Genomic DNA, 21,502 nt, shown 5'->3' on the forward strand with positions numbered 1-21,502 from the left:
AACACATTTTGTCTGTCTTCTCATCCGTGTTTTTCCGTTCAGCAAAAACTGCTGCAGAATGTTTTCACAATATGTAGTTTATAATTCTGTATTTAAAGTCAATGGGCGACAGATGCGTATTTTGATGTCCCATACCTCTAATATACAAAGAAAAAAAACACTAACACATCTTAGTTCAGTTTAACTGTTAACAAATATTTAGGTTAACAGGACCTATACATATTTTCCAGTGTTTTACTGACTGAGTTATACTGGACATTTATTAAATTGATCGCTGATATTTATACTTCTAAACAAAATTTTGGATTTATCATTTTATGTGAACTCTAATGCGTTAAAAAGTGTAATGCAACACTACACACAGGTAGTGATGTCTAGTGCACTGCCCTATGCACATTAGTTAACAAAAAAATAAAATTAAATATTAATTACTGATAAATAATACCTAGATGTCGTGATACAAGTAACACATGCTTATCTGATATTTATCTCAATTAGAATACGAAATAGGATGACAAAATAATTAACTGATTTTAAGACTGATTTATTACTTACACACGAATAAACAAATACCACGTATCCCTCAATACAGTAATTCCATTTGACCAAAGTAGGGAGAGGTGGTTCTGGGACACTGTCAACAATCAAACAGTTGGTTTTCTGAGCACGAGGTCGGGTGGGCGTTGCCGGGAGCCACATGGAGGGAATCTTGAGGTGGTTGTTGACGTCACGTGGAGGCTGTGTGGATGGTTCAGGAAGCTAGGGAGCGTTGGTGTCGCGGGTTCCGGAATTATTTTTACAAGTACAAAAATGGGATGGCGGGCGGCGGGGATTTGATCCTTCATCTCCGAATTGATAGTCCACGACGTTAACCACAGGACCACGAGACCATCTTGGAAATAATAATTTCAGATGTTTTATATATGGTTATAAAAAATTTTTAAAAAAAGGGATGTAGTCCGCCATGTTTATATTTTTATAGTGGTAGGCGGTAAATTTAAACTAGTCGGCCGCCATGTTTATATTCTTTATAGTGCTAGGCGGGAAATTTAAACTAGTCGGCCGCCATGTTTATATTCTTTATAGTTCTAGGCGGGAAATTTAAACTAGTCGGCCGCCATGTTTATTTTTTACAGTGGTTTGCTGGAAATTTAAAATATATAGTGTCGGCTGCTGTGCGGCCGCCATGTTTATTTTTCCGTCAACATTGGGAAAAAAAAATAATTTCTGCTGCTAGGAAGTATCCAGAACAGCCAACTTTGAAAATGAAATAATATTATATGTATGACAATCATTTGCTGTAAGTCGCCATCTTGTAGTACAGCATACCAGGCCGCCGTCTTGTAGCATAGCACACCAGGCCGCCATCTTGTAGCACAGCATACCAGGCAGCCATCTTTTTTTGTTCCCCATTATAGTCATTGTTTTTCTTTTCTCAAGTTTGAATTTTTTTAAAAAAAAAAAATTATTATTTCAGCAGCCACTACTCTATGACTATAGTAGTAGTGGTAGTACTAGATGCCAAATTCAAAACACACACACTGGAGTGTAGCCATGTTTTCTTATAGTACTAGACCAGTATAGTCATATTATGCTTAATTTGTTGTGTAGCATGTCTGTCATCTGTCTATAATAAAAAAAGCTATAGGCATTACTTATGCTTATAGTGTGTTAATAAAAATATATACTTAACGTATTTCGGCAAATTCAAACACCTTTTTTTTTATGTGTTAAAGACATAATGTTTTCTTGTAGTGTGTATTGGGGTAATTAAATATACAGGGCAATTACTTTGAAAAAAAAGGTACATGGGCACAACTTCGCAAATGTCAATGTTTCACGTAGAGTTCAAAAATGGATTATTTACGGTTCAAAAAATTCACTAACTCATAAATGAAATCAATTGTCCGATAAAACATAAGACCTATAGACTCAAGACCACTAAGATAGTTGTGCATTGTATGTTCATATGATCGTGCCATTAATAATACTGAGAGGCTAATTAATTTTGTAAATATAATATTTAATAGCGGCTGGTTTTAGTTTATCCCAGCAACAGAAACAAAGTCATAATATCAATCGGCAATGTTAAAAAGTTGCAGGGCGTCAGTACAGCGTTAGTGATAGAGTAATAACAAAATGGCCATACCTGGACTAATGATGTCTTCTGACGTTAATAACTTTAAAATCATGTATTCCCGTTCGCAATTTAACATACCACCAGCAGTCTGATGATAACCTTTTTATACATACTATTATTACCGCACACGTAACATAACTTATGGTAGGCCCGCGTCAGGAATGTCCTGACGCGGAGCTGCACGCACCAAAACGGCCAAAACCAAGCTTCTTTTTAGTAGCGTAACTTTTACAACAATAGGCTCGAGGCACTTTTTGAAAGTTCCGCCGAAACCTCGAGCAATTTCTGGCCGTGAAAAACGTAATTCCAAAAGCCGCAATTACTTAATAATTACATAGAGAAAAGCCCAAACGTCTGTAACAATGTCAGAAATATAGTTCAAAACCCAAAATAAATTAAACATATAAATTTAAATAACGTAGCACAGAATAATAAAACTGTAAACAAACATTTGAAGTATTAAGGTTTCAGTGTTCTGTGCAATGTAATATTACAAAAGGTCATTTGTAATTAGTGTGCCCGACATTTTGGCATCGCTAGCTAACATTTCCAATTTTTTTTATTTCATTTAACTGGAATAGCCTAGTGTTGATTTGATGTTCTAAATAAATTTTAATAAATATAAAATCTATTTTTTTGGTTAAATTTAGATATGTCATTCTAGTGTGCATATAGCATACCCTAACTAACCGGAATACACAACTGATGTTCTATGCTGTCAAAACATATTAATCTGGAGGGTAAAAATTTATTCATATGTGTAAACAACCACCACAAAGAATAATCACCGTGTCAGTATTCAACTTCAAGTTTAAACATAACCGCTAAAAAGAATTTTGCTGTACGAATTTTTCTGTACACAGACTATTTCCTTGCTTGAGCGAAGATAGACTCCACTATGAAGCGTGACCTTGACAGACCCTTCGTTTCTTCGGCCTCCTCTCTCGTCCTCCCTCTACACCCCATTCTTCCCCCTCCCCTCCCGCAGGCAGCAGCCGGCCGGCCGGAGCTCCGCCGGACTACCTGTTTCCGACAAGCGCCGCCCCTCAGCGCCACGTCGCGGGGACATTCTTCCCAGTGGCGAGAGTTTTACACGCAGCACTAGTACTGCCACTCCAAAGGGCGTGTTTTGAGTCGGATCGTATCAAAAACAAAAGGATATGAAAATATATACATAACTCAATAGTGTTCTGCCAATTCTGTTTTCATTTTCATTTAAATTTTTCTTTAAATCGCTCCTGAAGTAGTCCAGCAATGATCAATGGAAATTGTCAATATTAAACTGTAATTTTGACGATGTAAAATTTTTTTTCTTAATTTTATAGGTGCAGAAACCTATTCGTACACTCGTTTCTTGAACTATGCTTAAGTTTAACATAATTATGTATTTTCTAAATAATTCTGGCTTGGAATAAAAATAAATGCATTTAAAATGAAATAACTCAGCAAAAAAAGTTTATTAAAAAATATCCTAGGTATATTATATCTTAAAAAGAAGCATAAAAAATAAATATGTACAGTTAAATTAGTTTTGTCATAATATTTTCCATGCACCAATCGCCTTAACCGACTTGACATCTCTAGATACAGTGATTGTATGTTGTATACTGCCCATATTTCATCCTAGTATATGCATACAATAAACAGAAAACTACAATATAAAGAAAATTTTCCATAAGACATATTTTTTGCATCAAACATGTTTCACAGTCCCTCTTTCACAAGTGCAGGCAGCCCCTCCCCCTCTCCACCCACTCCCCCTCTGTAATCTGCACCCATTGTATCGCACAGCGGCTATAGCTGCCACTTGCCTGCAGGACTGCAGCAACGGACGCGACGAACTTCACTGCACCAGGAGCCTCAGCAGATTCACCCTCCACGAAGCCAGCAGGCTGACTGGTCATGACGTAGAGAAGTGGATTCAGGCCAGCCCTAACGCCTGCGCTCGGCGGTGCCTGGAGGTCAAGCACTTCAAGTGCCTCTCTTTCAGTTACAAGTAAGTGTCGTCGCATTCGTCACCCTCTGAGCTCCCTGCCCAGATCTAGCCAGCTACTACGAGTCTGTTCTGCCATGTTAGTATCTAGCGATGTTTCTCAGTATGTGATGTTCCATTGTACTTCCCAGAACTCAATGTCAAGCCAAGAGGATAATCATTTTCCTAGTTTTTGAGTTATTTTTTCAAAAGTTTTAAAATCCTGTATCATTAGGGGCAGGCTTTTTTCACGAAAAGATCTGAACACTTATTAGACTGCAACTATGTATACCCGTGCCTGTGGTTTCTTCCTTGTGATTGGCAGCCGTCTGCGACAGAAGTCGTTGCCTTATTTGACCGAGCCACTCAGGACGCGTTAACGTTCGCACTGAATCACTGTGATTGGTGTTGTTACAATCAATATGTACCTGGGAGAAACTCACCCAATCACGAAACACAGGAGGTGCCTTTCATGTAGTCTCAAAATATTTTCGCGAAATCTGCATGCCCCTATGTATCATACAATTCAATTTTTTGTTATCAACCGTGAATGAGGACTAACCCTACTCTTGATAACAATCCAAAATAAAATCAAATATGATGTACTTTTGTAAAAACATTTTTTTACGTTAATTATGCAGATAAAAATTTTAATAAGATAATTTTAACTATTTTTACCATAAAAAATGTACTGCTAAATAGGAATCATTTTTAAAAATTGCTCATCCAAGCAAAATTTCAAAAGGTATGACAGTACCATTTCTTTTAAACACATCATAGTTGCGTCACAGAACTACTGAAGCTGTCAATTAAACTAAATCTCACCGGTATGTGCGACATGTGTAGACACAATTTGTGGACACAATTACTGTTGCAATAACTTCCAAACTGATAGAAAAAATCTAGTATGTAGTGGAAAATCTTTGTCGAGTGCGTTAATGGGAAATATTCGACCAAAGGGGTAAAAATGGAGAAGGTTTTTTGAAAAACAGAAAAATCGCTGAAACTCCCATGATAAGGAATATATCATATCCATTCGAATGTATTATAACTCGTAGGAGTAATACCAAAAATTTTCCTGAATAACTTTTTGATATGACCAACCATAACTGCAAGGGGATGAAAAAACTAGCGTTGGAGGAAACATTATAACTTCCTTCGTAGGCACAACACCGAAATCATAGATTCTGTGTTAATCTTACCTATAAATTATAATGTTTATCTAAAACTTTTGTCTGAAACAAATTTTGATTTGATGAACCATTGCTGCAAGGGTTTAAAAAATATGTGTAGAATTAAAAAAAAATCATAACTCCCTTAGTACGTACATTAACAAATTCATTCAAATTGTTGGTGAATCTTATAATTTTTATCTAAAACTTTTGTCTGAAACAATGTTTGATAACTGATAAGATGTACCAGTGTTACAGTGGGTTAAAAACATAAAGGAATAAAATTTTAAAAAATTCATAATTTATGTAGGTACCATGTACACTGTTCAAATCCTTTCTGTTTTATTGTAAAACCTTAAATTACTATCTACAACTTTCATCTGAAATAATTTTTTGTATGATCAATCATTACTGCAAGGGGTAGAATAAACAAGGGTTGGAGCATAAAAAAATCATATTTCCCGTTGACACAACATCGAATTCATTCGGATAATTTGTAAATCTTATAATTTTAATCTAAAACTTTTGTCTGAAATACCTCATTTTTGATTAGATGAACCAGTGCTTCAAGGGCGTGAAATTATGAGGGGTAGAATTTAAAAAATAAATAAATAAATATCTCCCCTAGTAGGTACACTATATAAACCGTTCAAATTGTTTGTAAATGTTATAATATTTATCAAAATATTTTGTTTCAAACAATGTATGATAATACAAACCATAACTCCAAGGGGTTGAAAATACCTGGGCTTGAAATAATAAAATTAATCAAGTTCCCTACCAAGTACTCTATTGATTTAATGTTTAATTTTGTTTACCTTTTTAAATATTGTGGGGAAAAAAAATTTTATTCAACAAATCATTAATGCAAGGTGTAGTAATTACTAGAGTACAAAGACAAAAAAGTCCTTACTTTTTTAATAGCTAAACTATCAAATCCATTATAAAATATTGTAAACTTTAATTGAATCTTTTGGCTCAAGCAACTTTTGATGAAACAAACTATTACCGTAAAAACGGGGGTTGAATTAATAATTTGTGTGTGTATGTATATGTATCACACACAGTTGGCCACTACTTATGTCACTTACAATCAATCTTATAAAATTGCCAAATAATCAATTGCACTCAAAAAAATTTGCTTCCCCAGTCACTCGTTTTCACACACCGCACACCTCGCTGGGCCGCACTCCTGACGCAACTCTCGCCGCAGCACCCCTCGTGGGTCTCCGCCACGGGACTCCGTCGCCGCACTCCGCCGCCGCCGCCGCACTTGCCTTCATCGAGGATCCACTCGATGCCTCGCTTGGAACTTCGCTCGGGACTTCGCCGCACCTGCGACATTAATGCCTGGAACTGAATTCTCTGCCCTGGAAACTTTGTCCAGGGACTTCGCCACTCTGTCGCACGCACCCGCGGCACTATCGCCCCGGAAGCTCCGCCGCGGGAGAACTCCCGACTCCACTGAACTAAACTCGCTCACTCACTCACTGACCTCAGGACGACGTCCCGGGCACGTATTAATCGGCCCAGACACCTTCCACAACTCCCGAGTACGGCTGGGGCCAGTCGCGTCATTCCGCGCTGTCCTGATGGCAGAAATCTCTCGAAACACGTGTTGGCGGCTCGCGTAACTCCGCAGCTGTCAGGTTTCGGATGTCAAACTAACAGCGCCGCGCGGGGAGCTGAGGGCTGGAGGGAGGGGAAGCGGCGACCCAGGTGCGCACTGCACATCTCATGTTATGGCAGCATGTGATGCAGCCCAGCTAGCTTAGCATTAAATTTCTCAGAATTTATCAATAACCATCTTAATGTATTGTTAAACATTTGTCCAAAAAAACTTTTATACGACCATGTATTAGTGCAAGGGATGAAAAATAGTGTTTGGATGACAAAAATAACTGCATAAACTACCTTAGTAGGCATAATATGAAATTCATTAAGACATTCAATGCAGGATACATTAAGTTAAAAACAATCGAAATATTTTCGCTGCATGGAATATGAGAAAATGTTTAACCAAACGTTTTATAAAAATTGGTTTATATAAGTTTCCAAAATATTTCCAGAAGAAAAAGAAATAGGTACTTTGAAATCTATCTATGCCTGTAAGCTGTGCTGAAAGGGTTAATTGTGTTTTTTTTTATCAGTGTGTTTTGTACATATTTATATTTTTCACTTTCTCTTACTTCCAGTTATTATTTTATCTGTTATATAGATATGTATCTTTATTTTAAAAAAAATTGTATTTTTTTTACCAAAATATTAAAAAAGAATAAACCTACAGCCAAAATTTTGTTAGTTTTTAATATTTTAAGCATATTTATCGAATACACGAGTTTATTTGTTAACAAATGTAATTTTTTAAAAGCTATTTTTTTATTTAATGACACATAGTACCCTATTTTTGATGATGAAACAATTAAATACACTTTACTCTTCCAGTAACAATAATTACTGTGCTATTCTAAGATGGGAAAAATGACATAGTGCAGGATAGCACTGTAGATGTAATTGTAATCATTATTTTATTTGCAGCAGTGAGGATGGCTCATGTGTCCTCAGCAACAGCAACATTGGCATGTCTGGGAACTTGCAAGCTCATGAGAAATGGAACTATTACGAAAGGAAATCTGGTACCGTCAACTGTGCTGAAAGGTTTTTGTGTGCCAATGGGAAATGCATAAATGCTTCAGCGGTAAGTTAATACAAAATTAAGAACCTATACATTTATTAATATTTCCCTTCACTATCATTGACATGGTTAATTGTTAGTTTTCTTCATGGTGAGTAGCTTGATTGCATTTTTCAAAAATTTTCACATCCTGAAAATAGTTGAAAAATTAAATTAAAAGGAAGAGGACAATAGGTAAAATATGTCTTAACAGCTTGTCAAACTTGTGTGTTCTCCTCTGCTTTAGATGCCGATTACAGTATCCAAACACCCCGCAAGAACTATCCAAAATATTTTAATTAATTTTAGAAATATATGCAAAAACTAATTTAAACAACAAACACCATCGGGGGTCGGTTCAACAAGCAGATCATCAAACATCACCAAAAATTATGCTGACGAATTGGGCTAACTGTGAAACTGAAAACATCAAAAAATAATTTCCATTCACATTTTATTCTGCTACCACGAATATACAATTTTTCCTCCGAAAATCTTGACAACTGTGATGTGTTTAAATCCTTGACAATTTTACCTTGTTTAAAAATTTTTCCCAATATGATAATAAAAATATAATATATTATAAAAACTATATTTACAATTTTGATACATCTTCAAAAATTAAAAATATTTTCAAAACAATGCAATTTGTCTGGCACCAAAAATAAGTTACGCAAATATAACTTTGAATAGAATAAAAACATCTCATAAATAATAACATACTAAAAAAATGGGTGTGTGTACTTATGTGCGCGCGTGAGAAGTTATACTTCTTTGGCATCATTAAAATATAGTTTTTAATTGCATGCAAATAATTAATTACAATAAAATAATAAAAGGGCTGGAAAAAGATAGTCAACACAGTCAATAAAGTTCAGTTTAAATTTGAAATAAATAAATTAAATAAAATTTAGAGAATAAAAAATATATATGACATAATTTGTACTAAATATTATAAGATTCTTAATTTTAAATATTTATTATTGATTATTTAATATGTTTAAAGAAAATAAATAAATTTAATAATAAATTCAAAAATTTAATTTAAGTTTATTCATTTTTTAAATATTTATTATTTTCTTAATTTAATGTTCACTTTTCATTTTTATCATAAAGTTTTCATTAAATTTGTTTATTTATTTTTATAAATATTTATTTGTTTCAATTTAATAAATATTAAAAAATAATATTTTAATTTAATGTTCAATTTTAATTTACTATCACAAATTTTTTATTAAATGTTTTATTAAATTTATTTCTTTATTTTATAAATATTAAATAACCAATAAAATATTTAACATTAATATTTTAATAATATTTAGTATTAATTATATTAAATAATAATATTTTACTTTATATCAATAAATAATACATACAGATAGTTAACCTCAATTATATTGGAACACTTGAAAAAGTATATAAGCACAATTTTTTTTACTAATAATATTTATGAATAGTAAATAATAATCAAAATATTCCGTTTAAATCACTACTGAATATAATTTATTAGCACATATATAATTCGCACTTGTATGAAACTATAACACGTGTGGTGAATGTAGAAACTAGAAACATGTGGATAAATATTATAAATATGAAAACAGTGATCACAGGTGACGAGTGTGCCAACATGAGCGACTAATAGAGGTTCTATTTCTATTTTGTTGGTAGCTTTTTTTCAAGACTTAATGAGCGGTTTAGCGGGTAGCTTCAACCTGTTAATTTAGTATTACAGTGATGCGCGCGCATCTTAAAATTTCACTCATCATTTTTTCATAATGCGCCTAAAGAAGTATAACTTCAAAAAAAGTAAAAAAATATATATATACCTACCGCCGAGTTTTTGAACCACGGCCCTTCAGCATATTGACCTCGCAATATAACCACTGCTCTGACAGAAGGTTACGAGGAAAATGTGTATTATATTTTATGTAATACCAAAATAATGTGTTTTTTTTTTTTTAAACCTTGGAATTTACTCATTTCTATGACTATTTCAGTTTACCAAAATAAGTTCCATGGTAATTTCACTATCATAAAGTTTCATTTGGCACACCAATACGTTTGGTATGTCCCCTAATGTGGGTTATGTTCATACACGTGGGTCCGCCATCTTCCTGTGTAAATGTTGTTTGATGGTGCGCTCGCATCTTAAAATTTCACTCTCGTCATCTTTTTCATAATGCACCTAAATAATTATAACTTCAAAAATAGTTTACAAAAGTATTATCTTTGAAAGATTTGTGCAATGGGAGTGCATGACTTGATGTAGGCTTTTGGACATACGCCATTGCTTAGCATTAGCTTTGCTAAGCAATGGCGTATGTCCAAAAGCCTACATCAAGTCAGTTTACAAAAGTAAAAACCTAGAATCTATACGTTAGTTGCTAGAGGCCCATTAAACGTATCCTGTCTATTGGCAATTAATAAGTGCAGTTTTTTAATTTGTATCTTCTCGCAACTGATGCAAAAAAAATTTCTAGTTCAAAAACTATTTGTACCATCGTAGCAAAATTGTCCAACAGAGAACTGTTTAAAACATTGTAGTTTCTATTATAGAATAAGGCCGCAGACTTTCCTGTTGACTACCAACAGGTATAAACAATTGGAGCAGACAGTGCTCACAAAATACTGCATTGTATTTGCAAAATAAACTCGCATACTTGTAGATCATCAGTGTTGCCAATAACGAGTTATTTGAAACACCAGCCAAATCTTTCAAGTCCTATCTGGCAATTGTCTGTCTTCACACACATGTTCTCGGACCAGCAATCCTTCTCATGTGGCAAATGATTAGCAAATGCCAGCTGACCACTTTCCTCACTTTCAAGCAGGCACACTCTCACCGCACATGCGCTGACGTCACAGTCCGGGCAGCACAGTTGTTTTTGCACGCGACCTAGTCGCCGTTGCACACCTGTGTCTGCCTTGATCACTACAATCTTAGCACGGGCCATCGTAGAACGCGCGGGACAGACAAACATGCTTAGCACGGATCAACAAGCTACTGCAACAGTTTGCAAATACACTTTCACGGGAATCCAACTAAGACCAGTTTTACTCAATGACAGGTCCACTTCATTACACTTACCGATAAAAGTTCTGTTTTTTATAACATCTTTAACTTAACTAACAAACAATAAATATACACTTAAAATAAATTACTAAAATATCAAATAGATGATTTAAAAAATTTAATTTACCAGGAAATCTTACATTTCCAACCAAGACCAGGCCACTGGCCACAAACTATGGCCTTACCCTCGAACAATTTACAAAATATATATTTTTTAAACAGTCTTTAAGTTTCATAGCTGTTGTGCAGAAAAATTAAACTGTCACCTGGCTTTCAAATACGTAGTATCCTTAGACTTCTACAGCCATAAGTGCATAATACTACTATTTATTTTAGAAGGGACCAAAATAAAAATACCAACTCCACCCACCATCATGACTAGTACATATTACTCTTAGAAGTAAGAGCTTGGATTTAGAAAATTTTTTTCTCATCAATTAAGGAAAAATAAAGATAATGAAAGGAAAATTAATATTGGAATTATTATAAGGTCGTCTGCGGCGGGAGAGACTACGTGTCCGCCTCATAAGCTCAGAGTTAGCCGCCCTGACCTTCTTCTGCTAAAGGTGTGTTGTACCAGTCGGCACCTACTAGCCATTACAGGAAATCAGTTGGTGACTGAACTTTTGCCTTATGATCTTTTAGAAGGGCGTGGATTTCAAGAGATAATAAGACACAAACAAAATGTTGCACCTACAGACACAGTACCATGTAGAACTACAGTCTCTGAACATTACCTTCCAACTATTTATTAGGGAAAAAACCCAAGGCAATGCTTGTACAAGATTAGGACTGTCTTGGATAGTATTCCATCACAAGACAATAAAGATTACAATGAAGGAGAAGAAGCCATACTAAGATACTTAAAAGAACCCCGGCACTCCATTAAATAAGTGTAAAAATGCAGGCACAAAGTACCAATATCCATCAGAGTAGTCTGAAGAATTTGGGGATTCCTGCCACAGAAATAAATTCAGAACATCTCTTTTCAGCGGCTGGAAATGGTGTATCAGCTCGAAGAAAAAACTTTCTTCCTCAGCATGTAAGCAATTGGTGTTTTATGTTTTTACATGTCAACTTGAAATAAAAGCTAAACTTCTACTGACAGGCTACAACTAGAGCCTAGTGTTTAAGTGTTTTATCCACTAATAGATTTAAAAGTTGTTTTGTGTGCATACATTAAGAGGTGTATTTGAACCAGTTATTTTTAAATATTTGTAGAACATACTATTTTTGTTGTTTCTTTTTGCTCCAAATGACACAGTAGTTCAATAATTTTCCCAGTGTTGGACATTTTTCAAGGACTCAAAAGAACAGTAGTTCAATTTATGATGTGTGATGGTGTACAGGTACATAAAACTATTATAATTTTATTTTTGTATAAGTGTTTCATGTTTTTAAATATAACTGAGAATAAAGCTTTAAATTATTTTAATAATGTGGAGCACTTTTACCTAGTTTATTAATATGGGTGGAAAATTAAAAATTAAAAAAAAAAAAAACTTTTTTTTGTTGTAAAAAAGCAAATATTCACATTTGATTCAACTTCAGTGCTGTACAAATAAGTAGTTATTATTTGCTTCGCACTTCAATTCACAGTGAAAATTTAACATTTGCACATGCGTAACTTACAGTTGGATGTGTGCAGATGGAGTTATGTTTCAACAAGAGCGAGAGTAAGGACTGTTGTACCGAGGAGCACACAAGACTTGCTTTTATAGTAGGATGATTGTTATCGAGTTTAGTGGGTTGTCTACCTGATAGTTTCAGTATTTACTGCACTCTGGTCACGTACACTGGAGGTCTCCGGTTCGATGCTAAAAAGGGTGAGAGCATCCAGCGACAGATGCTGTAAAGGACAGATCCGTGTATGGAACCAAACAAGCATGGACTAGTTCATTAGTATGCTCACGACTCTCCAGACTAAGGCAAATCCTTAAATGATAAGTTCCAGAGTTAACTCTGGTGTGTTGAACGAAAGAGTAAAGATACCATCCCACAAAGAGTCATTAAACTAAGGAAATATTTGCATTTAAGGTTGTCACGTTCAAATTTTTGTACTTATCATTTATGTAAATATTGAATGGTTTTCTTACTTATTATCTTGTTTTGTTTTTTTGTACCAACTACCTACACTTAGTCCTGTTTTCTTGTTTTTGGACATCTTTTTTTATCTTTGCTATTTTTACCCATGGATTTTTTTTTCATGTACTATTACTGTTAAATTTAGTTTAAATTTTTAATTGTGTTCACATGTACATATAAGATGACTCTGTACATCATCTATATTTCAAAACTATTAAGTTTAGCAATTTTGTAAGTGTTTGTTCATTAACGTTGATACTTGATAAAGTTTAAAATGAGTTTTTAACTTGCTGGTGCATGCTTAGAACTAAGCCTTACTATTATCCCGGTATTTCAGGAATGTAATGGCAAAAATGACTGCGGTGATAGATCAGACGAACGGAACTGCTCCACTGAATATCTTGACTACGGCATAAGGCTTGCTGGAGGGAAAACATTGTACGAAGGCAGAGTGGAAGTGAAAGGTGTGGTATCGGTGTTAAGAAAAAGGACTTATCTGCTGGAAATGTTGCTTTTTAAAGTTATGGCAAACTGCATTCTTAGTTCTCACTTGGATGTTTGTAGCGACAGTATTGATGGGCAAACTACTCTTTCAGTACATCAAATGTGCTTGAATAAATTAATTTTTTTTGGAACATACACCCATTGTAGCAGAGATTAAAACTTAAAAATGCTAAAAATGCCATTATTTTAAAAAGGTTTACTAATAATAAAGAAATCTTAGATTGCAAATAAAAAAATAAATATATATTTACAACACATTCTTGGCTGTAAAAAAAACACTGTTTTAAAAGTAACTTCTGAACTCAGGGAATGCACAGTGTGTAAATAAACCAAGAACATTGTAGAATATGCTGGATTGAGGCTTCACTAATTATGATTAATGACCGGTCACAAGCTTCTATGCCTTGCTGATCCCCTCTCACATTGTCGCTCTCTGGGTTTGTGAGGTGAAGGTAGCAGCGACCTTCCTTCGTACCTCACTTCATTTTACAGGGACATGTTAACTATGAATACAGTGAAGTGCCTTTGATCTGGAATTTAAGGTTAGGCACATTCTTTACCAGTCAGGCGGCTTGCATGTTGTTTTCCCTGGTGCATTCTGACAGTTGACTTTGCCTGTCGGGTCACATTTCTACATTGGCTGTGGTTTGAGTTCGCTCAGAGCTTATTGTTACCAGGCCCCAATTACAGGAAGCTAGTGGTCTGGGCAGATAATCTCTTTACTCACCCCTTTTCCTTTTACAGTTCCCCACCAAATATAATTTTTTACAAATTCAAGCTTATTTACTATCAGTTTTAAAACAGCACATCATGCCACTAAATACTAAAGTTTTTTTAAGATAATACTTCTTGGTTCAGAGGAGTAAAGTAACTTACGTCAACACTCGCCTGACGTGACGTAGAACTACTGTGCTGTTTACTCGCAGTGTTCGGCCGCTGGGGCGTGGTGTGTGATGACCAGTTCGGTCCACGGGATGCAGGGGTGGTGTGCCGAGAGCTAGGGTTCTCCCTGGGAGCTGCAGATGTGAGGCCCAGCTCGTACTTCTGGTCCCGCGACACCAGCCCTCTGTTCCTCGTGGACGAACTGCAGTGCTTCGGCAATGAGACTTCGCTGCGGGAGTGTGACTTCAACGGGTGGGGTGTTCACGACTGCACAGCTGACGAGGTAATTCACAACTATAGCCCGTCCCACTCTTAGATTGCAGTACACGGCTTATGGCGCGCGCTATGGCCAAATCTCTAACACATTACGAATTTCAGGAGATGCGTGTATTTGTAATTTGGATCGAACAAGAAGCATTTTAAGAAATCATATCGTAATTTATAATATTTTATACTATTACACATATAAATTTGTAATAATGCCACTTTAATGTAAATTTCAAATAAAAACTACCTATTGTAGACGAAAATTTCTTATAGTTTTCTTTTCTGTTCTAAAAATCCCATATATTAGACACCTGCGAGTACTCGAAATTCGAGTTTCGAGTCGAGTTTTTTAGTAATACTCGAACTCGAGCTCGTGGCTTTTCAACAACTCGAAATTCGAGCGAGCTTTTCTTGCACTCTACCTATAGAAAAAAAAAGACTCTCATTATAAGGGAATAAAAGTCTTACAACACTATTATCCTTTACTTTATAATGTAACATGATCGACCGTATACATGAACACATCATTTTTACGTACCCGGGATTTACGAATTTCCGTGATGAATTTTTTTTACTTCTATAATTTTCCGCATAGTTTTAATGTATCACTTTCCTGCTTTATGCGGAAGTATTTCCCGCTTTATGCGGAAACATTTCCCGCATTTTACTGTAAAAAGCGTTTAAATTGTCCGGGGTCTCATCATTTACGCCATAAAATGTGTGATATAAAGTCCCGTTTAAAATTTTTATGAAAGTTCCTGCCAGTAATGGCGCACGTAAATATAAATATGAAGAAAAGACAAATGAACAACAACTTACGAAGAAATATGGATGATGTACCATAACTACAGTACAATTCCAATAGTTATCTTAAGATAATTACCATAAAAAGAACTAACGATTCTTTGTGGATACCATAACTACTGCAGAAGCATGATAGTTACCACATTTGCACTATAGTTGCCGTAATAACCGAGATGTGTATTTACCGTGATGGTAATGTATTTATTTAGGACATATTAAAAAAAAAGGATGTTAAATCTTGATATGTACGGTTGGCACATGTTGCTAAGAAATAATGCGATCTGAAAGAATGCAGTACTACTACGAAAAGTGAAAAGGGTACTAGTGGATTTTTAGGTTATGGCAGTCTCTTTCGTTTTTCAGTAATATCGGCCGAAAATTAACAAGAGTATTGGAAGTTGGCAGAAATGCCGATTCAACTAAATATTGGCAAAATCGGCTTCTTCAGTACAGCTCTACATTTGATGACATGAGTAAACATATTTCAGACTACAGGACATTGAAAAAGACTTTAATTTCCATGTAGGTTTATTGTGCGTAAGTTTTTTTTGCAAGTGTAAATTGAATTAAGTAAAATGCTTCTATTTTTATTACTTTAAATTGATTAAACTTAATGACAAGTTACAGATATTTGACACTAATTTCGAGGTTAAACAATTTGGTAAATATGTAGAGTAACGGTATATGCGAAAAAAAATGCTAAAAATCCGAAAATACTTTTATTCTATGCTCTTTCACTTCCTCTTTTCAAATCAACCGGCGGAGATAAGAAATTCCAAATACTTTAGGAGATATAGAATTTTTTAATTTTGCAATACAACACCTGTACAACCATTAGACCGACGCCATTTTTGTTATTTTGCCGTGTGTTCGTGAATGCGTAATAAATAAAATGGTCGATTAGGTCAGGTCAGTTACATTATTAATACTTTCAAACTAAGCGGACATAAAAAATAATGTGAATTAATTTCAATGGTTCTTTAGTTTTAAAGTATTTATAATGTAACTGACCTGACCTAACAAACCCGGACAATATCAAAATAAAAAATAAGACTTTAAAATTAGAAACGTTAAAAACCCACCTAAGTTGGAGGCGGGTACATTTCCTTTGCCATTAGAAGGAAATGATGTAGTCGTTCACCTACGTCGCGATACCTCCGACGGATTAATAAATAAATAAATAATCACGTATTGGTTCATTTGAATACTGGCCAATCACGGAACTGTCACGTGACAAAATTGTCCAATAAGAAACATAATAGATACTCGTAAACCAGAAACAATGGTGATCGCCGCATGAATACCCAGGTATTGTGATGAAAATTAAAAAATTCGATATTCCTAAAGTATTTGGAATTTCTTATCTCCGCCGGTTGATTTGAAAAGAGGAAGTGAAAGAGCATAGAATAAAAGTATTTTCGGAATTTTAGCATTTTTTTTCCGCATATACAGCGACTCTACATATTTACCAACAATTTTACTAAAGCATTCCAGCCACACAGGTTGCCAGCGAGAGATGCTTCTCATCTGCTGTAAACACCATCTCCAATCGTAGAGCTAATTTAACTCCTGAACGTGCAGAACAAATTATTTTTCTGCATGATAGATTGAAGAACAGAATTTAATACTCTATGACAATCTCTCTCAGAATTTTTGTGCCGAAAAGTGGAAATGTTGAAACAATGTGAATGTACTTTTCAAACAACATGATTTTTGGTGCTCAGTTAGTTGAAGCTCAGTAAGGACTCCAGAAAAATTGACAAGGATGAAATTATTCCAAAGTTATGTTACATTTACACAAACATATACGTACTTGTAAACTGTGGTTATGTTAGTTGGATTATATCAGTTACTAATGAACCAATGGAAACAGGTTAGATTCAATGGAAAACATGTTTTTTTTCCTAGCAGTGCAAATTATAAAAGCACTCTGTAAATAGTTACCCAAAATTAATAAGCCCACTTCATTTTAATACTTTATTCAAACATTATACCTACTAAGTTTAAGGTAAAAATAATTTCCCAAAAGTGTAACTGTATCACAAAAGCTCAAGCTTCGAGAACTTTCAAGTAGGCTCGCTCGAGCTTGGCTCAAAGTAAAATTCTTAGGCTCGCAGACCTCTAATGTAGGTCTATCTATTTAGTAGGCTAACAATGATAATGGTTTCTTTTTTTATTTCCATATTTTTCTCAAAAGTTCTCACATTTTATTACTCCATCACAGTAAATTTATGTGCAATAAACTGAAAAAAAAAAAAACTCGAACTCGACTCGATACTCGCGAGTATTTTAGCAAACTCGCTCGAGCTCGACTCGAAGTGAAAATCTTCTGCTCGCAGAAGCCTACCATATATATATATATATATATATATATATATATATATATATATATATATATATATATATATATATATATATATATATATATATATATATATATATATATATATATATATATATATATATATATATATATATATATATATATATATATATATATATATATATATATATATATATATATATATATATATATATATATATATATATATATATATATATATATATATATATATATATATATATATATATATATATATATATATATATATATATATATATATATATATATATATATATATATATATATATATATATATATATATATATATATATATATATATATATATATACATACCTATATCACATTTTCATGGGCCCGATAAATGCCGTATTTTTGGACAAGTCATGTCCAAAATGATAAATAAAATACAGTAATGGAAATTCTCGGTCGAGTAAGTTATGGGAAAAATCCAAACAATTGGTTCGAAATGGGGAAGATTTTTTGAAAAACAGAAAAATCGTAACAACTCCCATAATATGAATAATATGGAATCCGTTTTAACGTATGATAACTCGGATTACCTAATGCCGAAAAATGTTTTCTAAATACATTTTTGATACGACCAGCCATAACTGCATGGGTTCGAAAAAAAATTTCACCGGACAAAAAAACGTAACTGCCTTAGTAGACACCTTATCAAATCTGTTTAAATTGTTTGTAATAATATCATAGTTATTTTCCAAAACTTTGTCTAAAACAATGTTTGATAAGATGCTTGGTGTTGAGAAGGATAGAAAAGTAATTCAAAATTTTGTACCATGATCGCTATTGAATTCCTTCGTATTTATTTCATACATTTTACATATTATGTTCAAGAATCGATTATAATATTTTTAGTTGACTAAGGAAGCCATGTATTTGAAATTGCTTGTAGGACAGAACCCCACTTATCTAAACACACGACCCTGTTTCCTCTTACGACGGCAGCGCGCGCTCTTGTACTGATAAGACACATCTTTAACAGCTATTTCCACGGAAACTGTAGAAGCAATTGAGATGGGGCTGCTTTTAAAAACTAATTCAATTCATTGTGAACATTTTTCTCGCTTTCGTCCCCCATCTATCTTTAATAGAAAAAAATTTTTCCGCGGGTCAACTTTTTGATGTTTCAGTTTGTGAGAAAATGCATTTCAATATATTAAAAAAATTATTTAAGTGAAACCTGTACAGTTTTTGTCTTAACATTTGTTCGGTGGCGTCCTAAGGCATTAATTTACTAATAAAAAAAATCTGAATGAAATACACATGTAGGTTTTCTTTTTTTGATGTGAAACATATCGGAATACTTCAAAACAGTTCGCAGCGAATAAGTTATGTTTTTTAATTTTTTCGGACACTTAAAATATTGTTAAGTATTCAAAATAAGCATTGCCTGATGCGTATTTTGATTCTATACAATATGAAAAAAAGCTTGGTCCAAAAATTAAAATTTTAAATTTCGTTTGATATTTGGCAACAACGCACGAAGAAACAAGGACAGTGCTAACGGCAATCGGCGTGTGATAGAGAGAGAGAGAATGCGCCCATTTACTTCCACACTGCAATCTAAGAGTGGGATGCTCTATAGTTTAACAGCAAATAATAATTTTTTTTACACTTAAATTTCTATACATTACCTCTTAATATATTAGACACAACATTAAGTTTGGAGCGTTTTATATACAAAAAACATTAACATAGAATTCAAATAACTTAGGTATTTAGTATTTACATGTGATTGCTCAACATTAAAATTTCGTTTTTACATATAGGTGACTAAAACAAAACTTATTATGATAACCAAGTACTTGAATATGCAGATTGTAGAACAATTTTATTCAGGACAAATGTGCCTAACAAAATTATTTCCTGTTTTGACTTCTTATTTTCTTGCAACATAAGCCACTTAAAATGAACTTTGCTTGAGCTACTTTTTAGCACTGTCCTGTGTTTATTCTTCCTTTGTTGATGAAAGCTGTTGAGTGTTCACATTTCATATATAAGTTGGTTCAAAATACATTCTATATTATAATCACTTAATGTTTCAGAACAAACTGTAGCGTGAGTAAAATGAGCAATTCTGGCTTACAAGGTTGAGCCGCAGTGAAGGTTTATATAACATTGAGGTTTCTCTCTGCATTCTAGCAGACATCTTCAGATTGGAGAAATCAATAACCAGTTGATGTCTCAATCCTGATGTGATATATCTGTACAATCTACCTCTTTGACGTGGCTAAACATAAAATAGTTTATTACACAATGTCTGCGAAAGCATGCGCTCCACAGCTGAGTAAAATGGTGTGGCGCACCCCTTTCAGCCAGCGCCCGGGTGACCTTGGGTGGCAGCTGTTGCCAACAGAGTGAGTGTTGTGCCACCAGGTGGCAGGAGTGGTGTGTAAGCAGCCCGGCATGCAGTGCCCGGATGGCAAGTGGCAGTGCCAGTACAGCGAAGAGTGCATCTCGGTTGCCCTCTTGTGCGACAGCGTGGCTGACTGTGACGACGGCAGTGACGAGTCGTCTGCGTGCGAGGTACGCGCTTGGAATCCTTGTAGCGTTGCAAGATCCTGCCCTCCCCAGCTCTCACAAGTATTATTTAAAAAAATAAAAAAATTTGTTTTCTCAGTACTGCAGTAGATCAATGGATTATATTGTCACGTCTCACTTTCAGAGGGGGGAGAGAATCGTAGCTCTTTACATAGAAACAACTCGCTTGGCATCAACTAGTCTTAACTTCCAAAAAAAATACTTTACTGTACCTAGGATCATAGGTTCGTCATCCCGTACAGGATGTCTGGTGAGAGCTGAACTAAGGAGATTTTGCAAAATAACATAATACTAAATTAAAATTATTTTATTCTTAAAGTCAAATAATCAACATCATTCTTGACGAACATTTATACCTCGGGATTAAAATTTAAAACAATACTCTTCTTTACTTCCTTAACGATTGAACGACCTTACAAGAGAGAGAATGAGAGAACTTCACTAAACACTTCCCTAGTCCTTCCGAATACCTCAAATCATAATTAATACTTAAAATTAAAACAAAGATAAGTCCATACTCACATTTTCCGAAAAGCCTTTCTTGATCGATTACTTAAAACTAACGTAGGGGCCTCTCCTGCCCTTAAAATCCGAACGAACATTACATTTTAAAAATTATAACTAAACGACTAGTGACGAGGGCCATTGCCTCCGCCCGAAAGCTTGAAGATGACTACATTATGACCTAACTTAAACTACATTACGAATTAAACGACTCGTGGCCTCTGGCGTCGGCCATAGCTTCCGCCAGAGTGAGCCTGAATTCCTACATCACGAACGAACTAACAACTCGTGGCCACAGGTGAGACGCATAGCCTCCGCCTGAGTGAGCCTGAAACGATTACATGCCGAGCTTAACTCAAACTACTTTTCGACCTAACAACTCGTGGCCACAGGTGAGACGCATAGCCTCCGCCTGAGTGAGCCCCGAGTCACCACTCACTTGCGCTTAAATTCGCGCGCCCTGCCGCGCCTACCATAACAAAAGCTCGTTATTGA

General features: G+C 34.6%; 1 protein-coding gene across 3 annotated transcripts in view; it reads left to right on the forward strand.

Moving 5' to 3' along the window:
• Positions 1-21,502, forward strand: part of LOC134527975 (uncharacterized) — a 144,758-nt gene that overhangs the window by 50,180 nt on the left and 73,076 nt on the right. For all 3 annotated transcript variants that reach the window (XM_063361096.1, XM_063361094.1, XM_063361095.1), the window contains 5 exons: positions 3,958-4,136; positions 7,823-7,982; positions 13,457-13,583; positions 14,550-14,788; positions 20,339-20,488. In XM_063361096.1, the coding sequence (XP_063217166.1) occupies positions 3,958-4,136; positions 7,823-7,982; positions 13,457-13,583; positions 14,550-14,788; positions 20,339-20,488 (855 nt within the window). The remainder of the gene's footprint in view (positions 1-3,957; positions 4,137-7,822; positions 7,983-13,456; positions 13,584-14,549; positions 14,789-20,338; positions 20,489-21,502) is intronic.

This window comes from Bacillus rossius, chromosome 1 (assembly GCF_032445375.1).
Source record: "Bacillus rossius redtenbacheri isolate Brsri chromosome 1, Brsri_v3, whole genome shotgun sequence".
In the NCBI taxonomy this organism is placed as follows: domain Eukaryota; kingdom Metazoa; phylum Arthropoda; class Insecta; order Phasmatodea; family Bacillidae; genus Bacillus; species Bacillus rossius.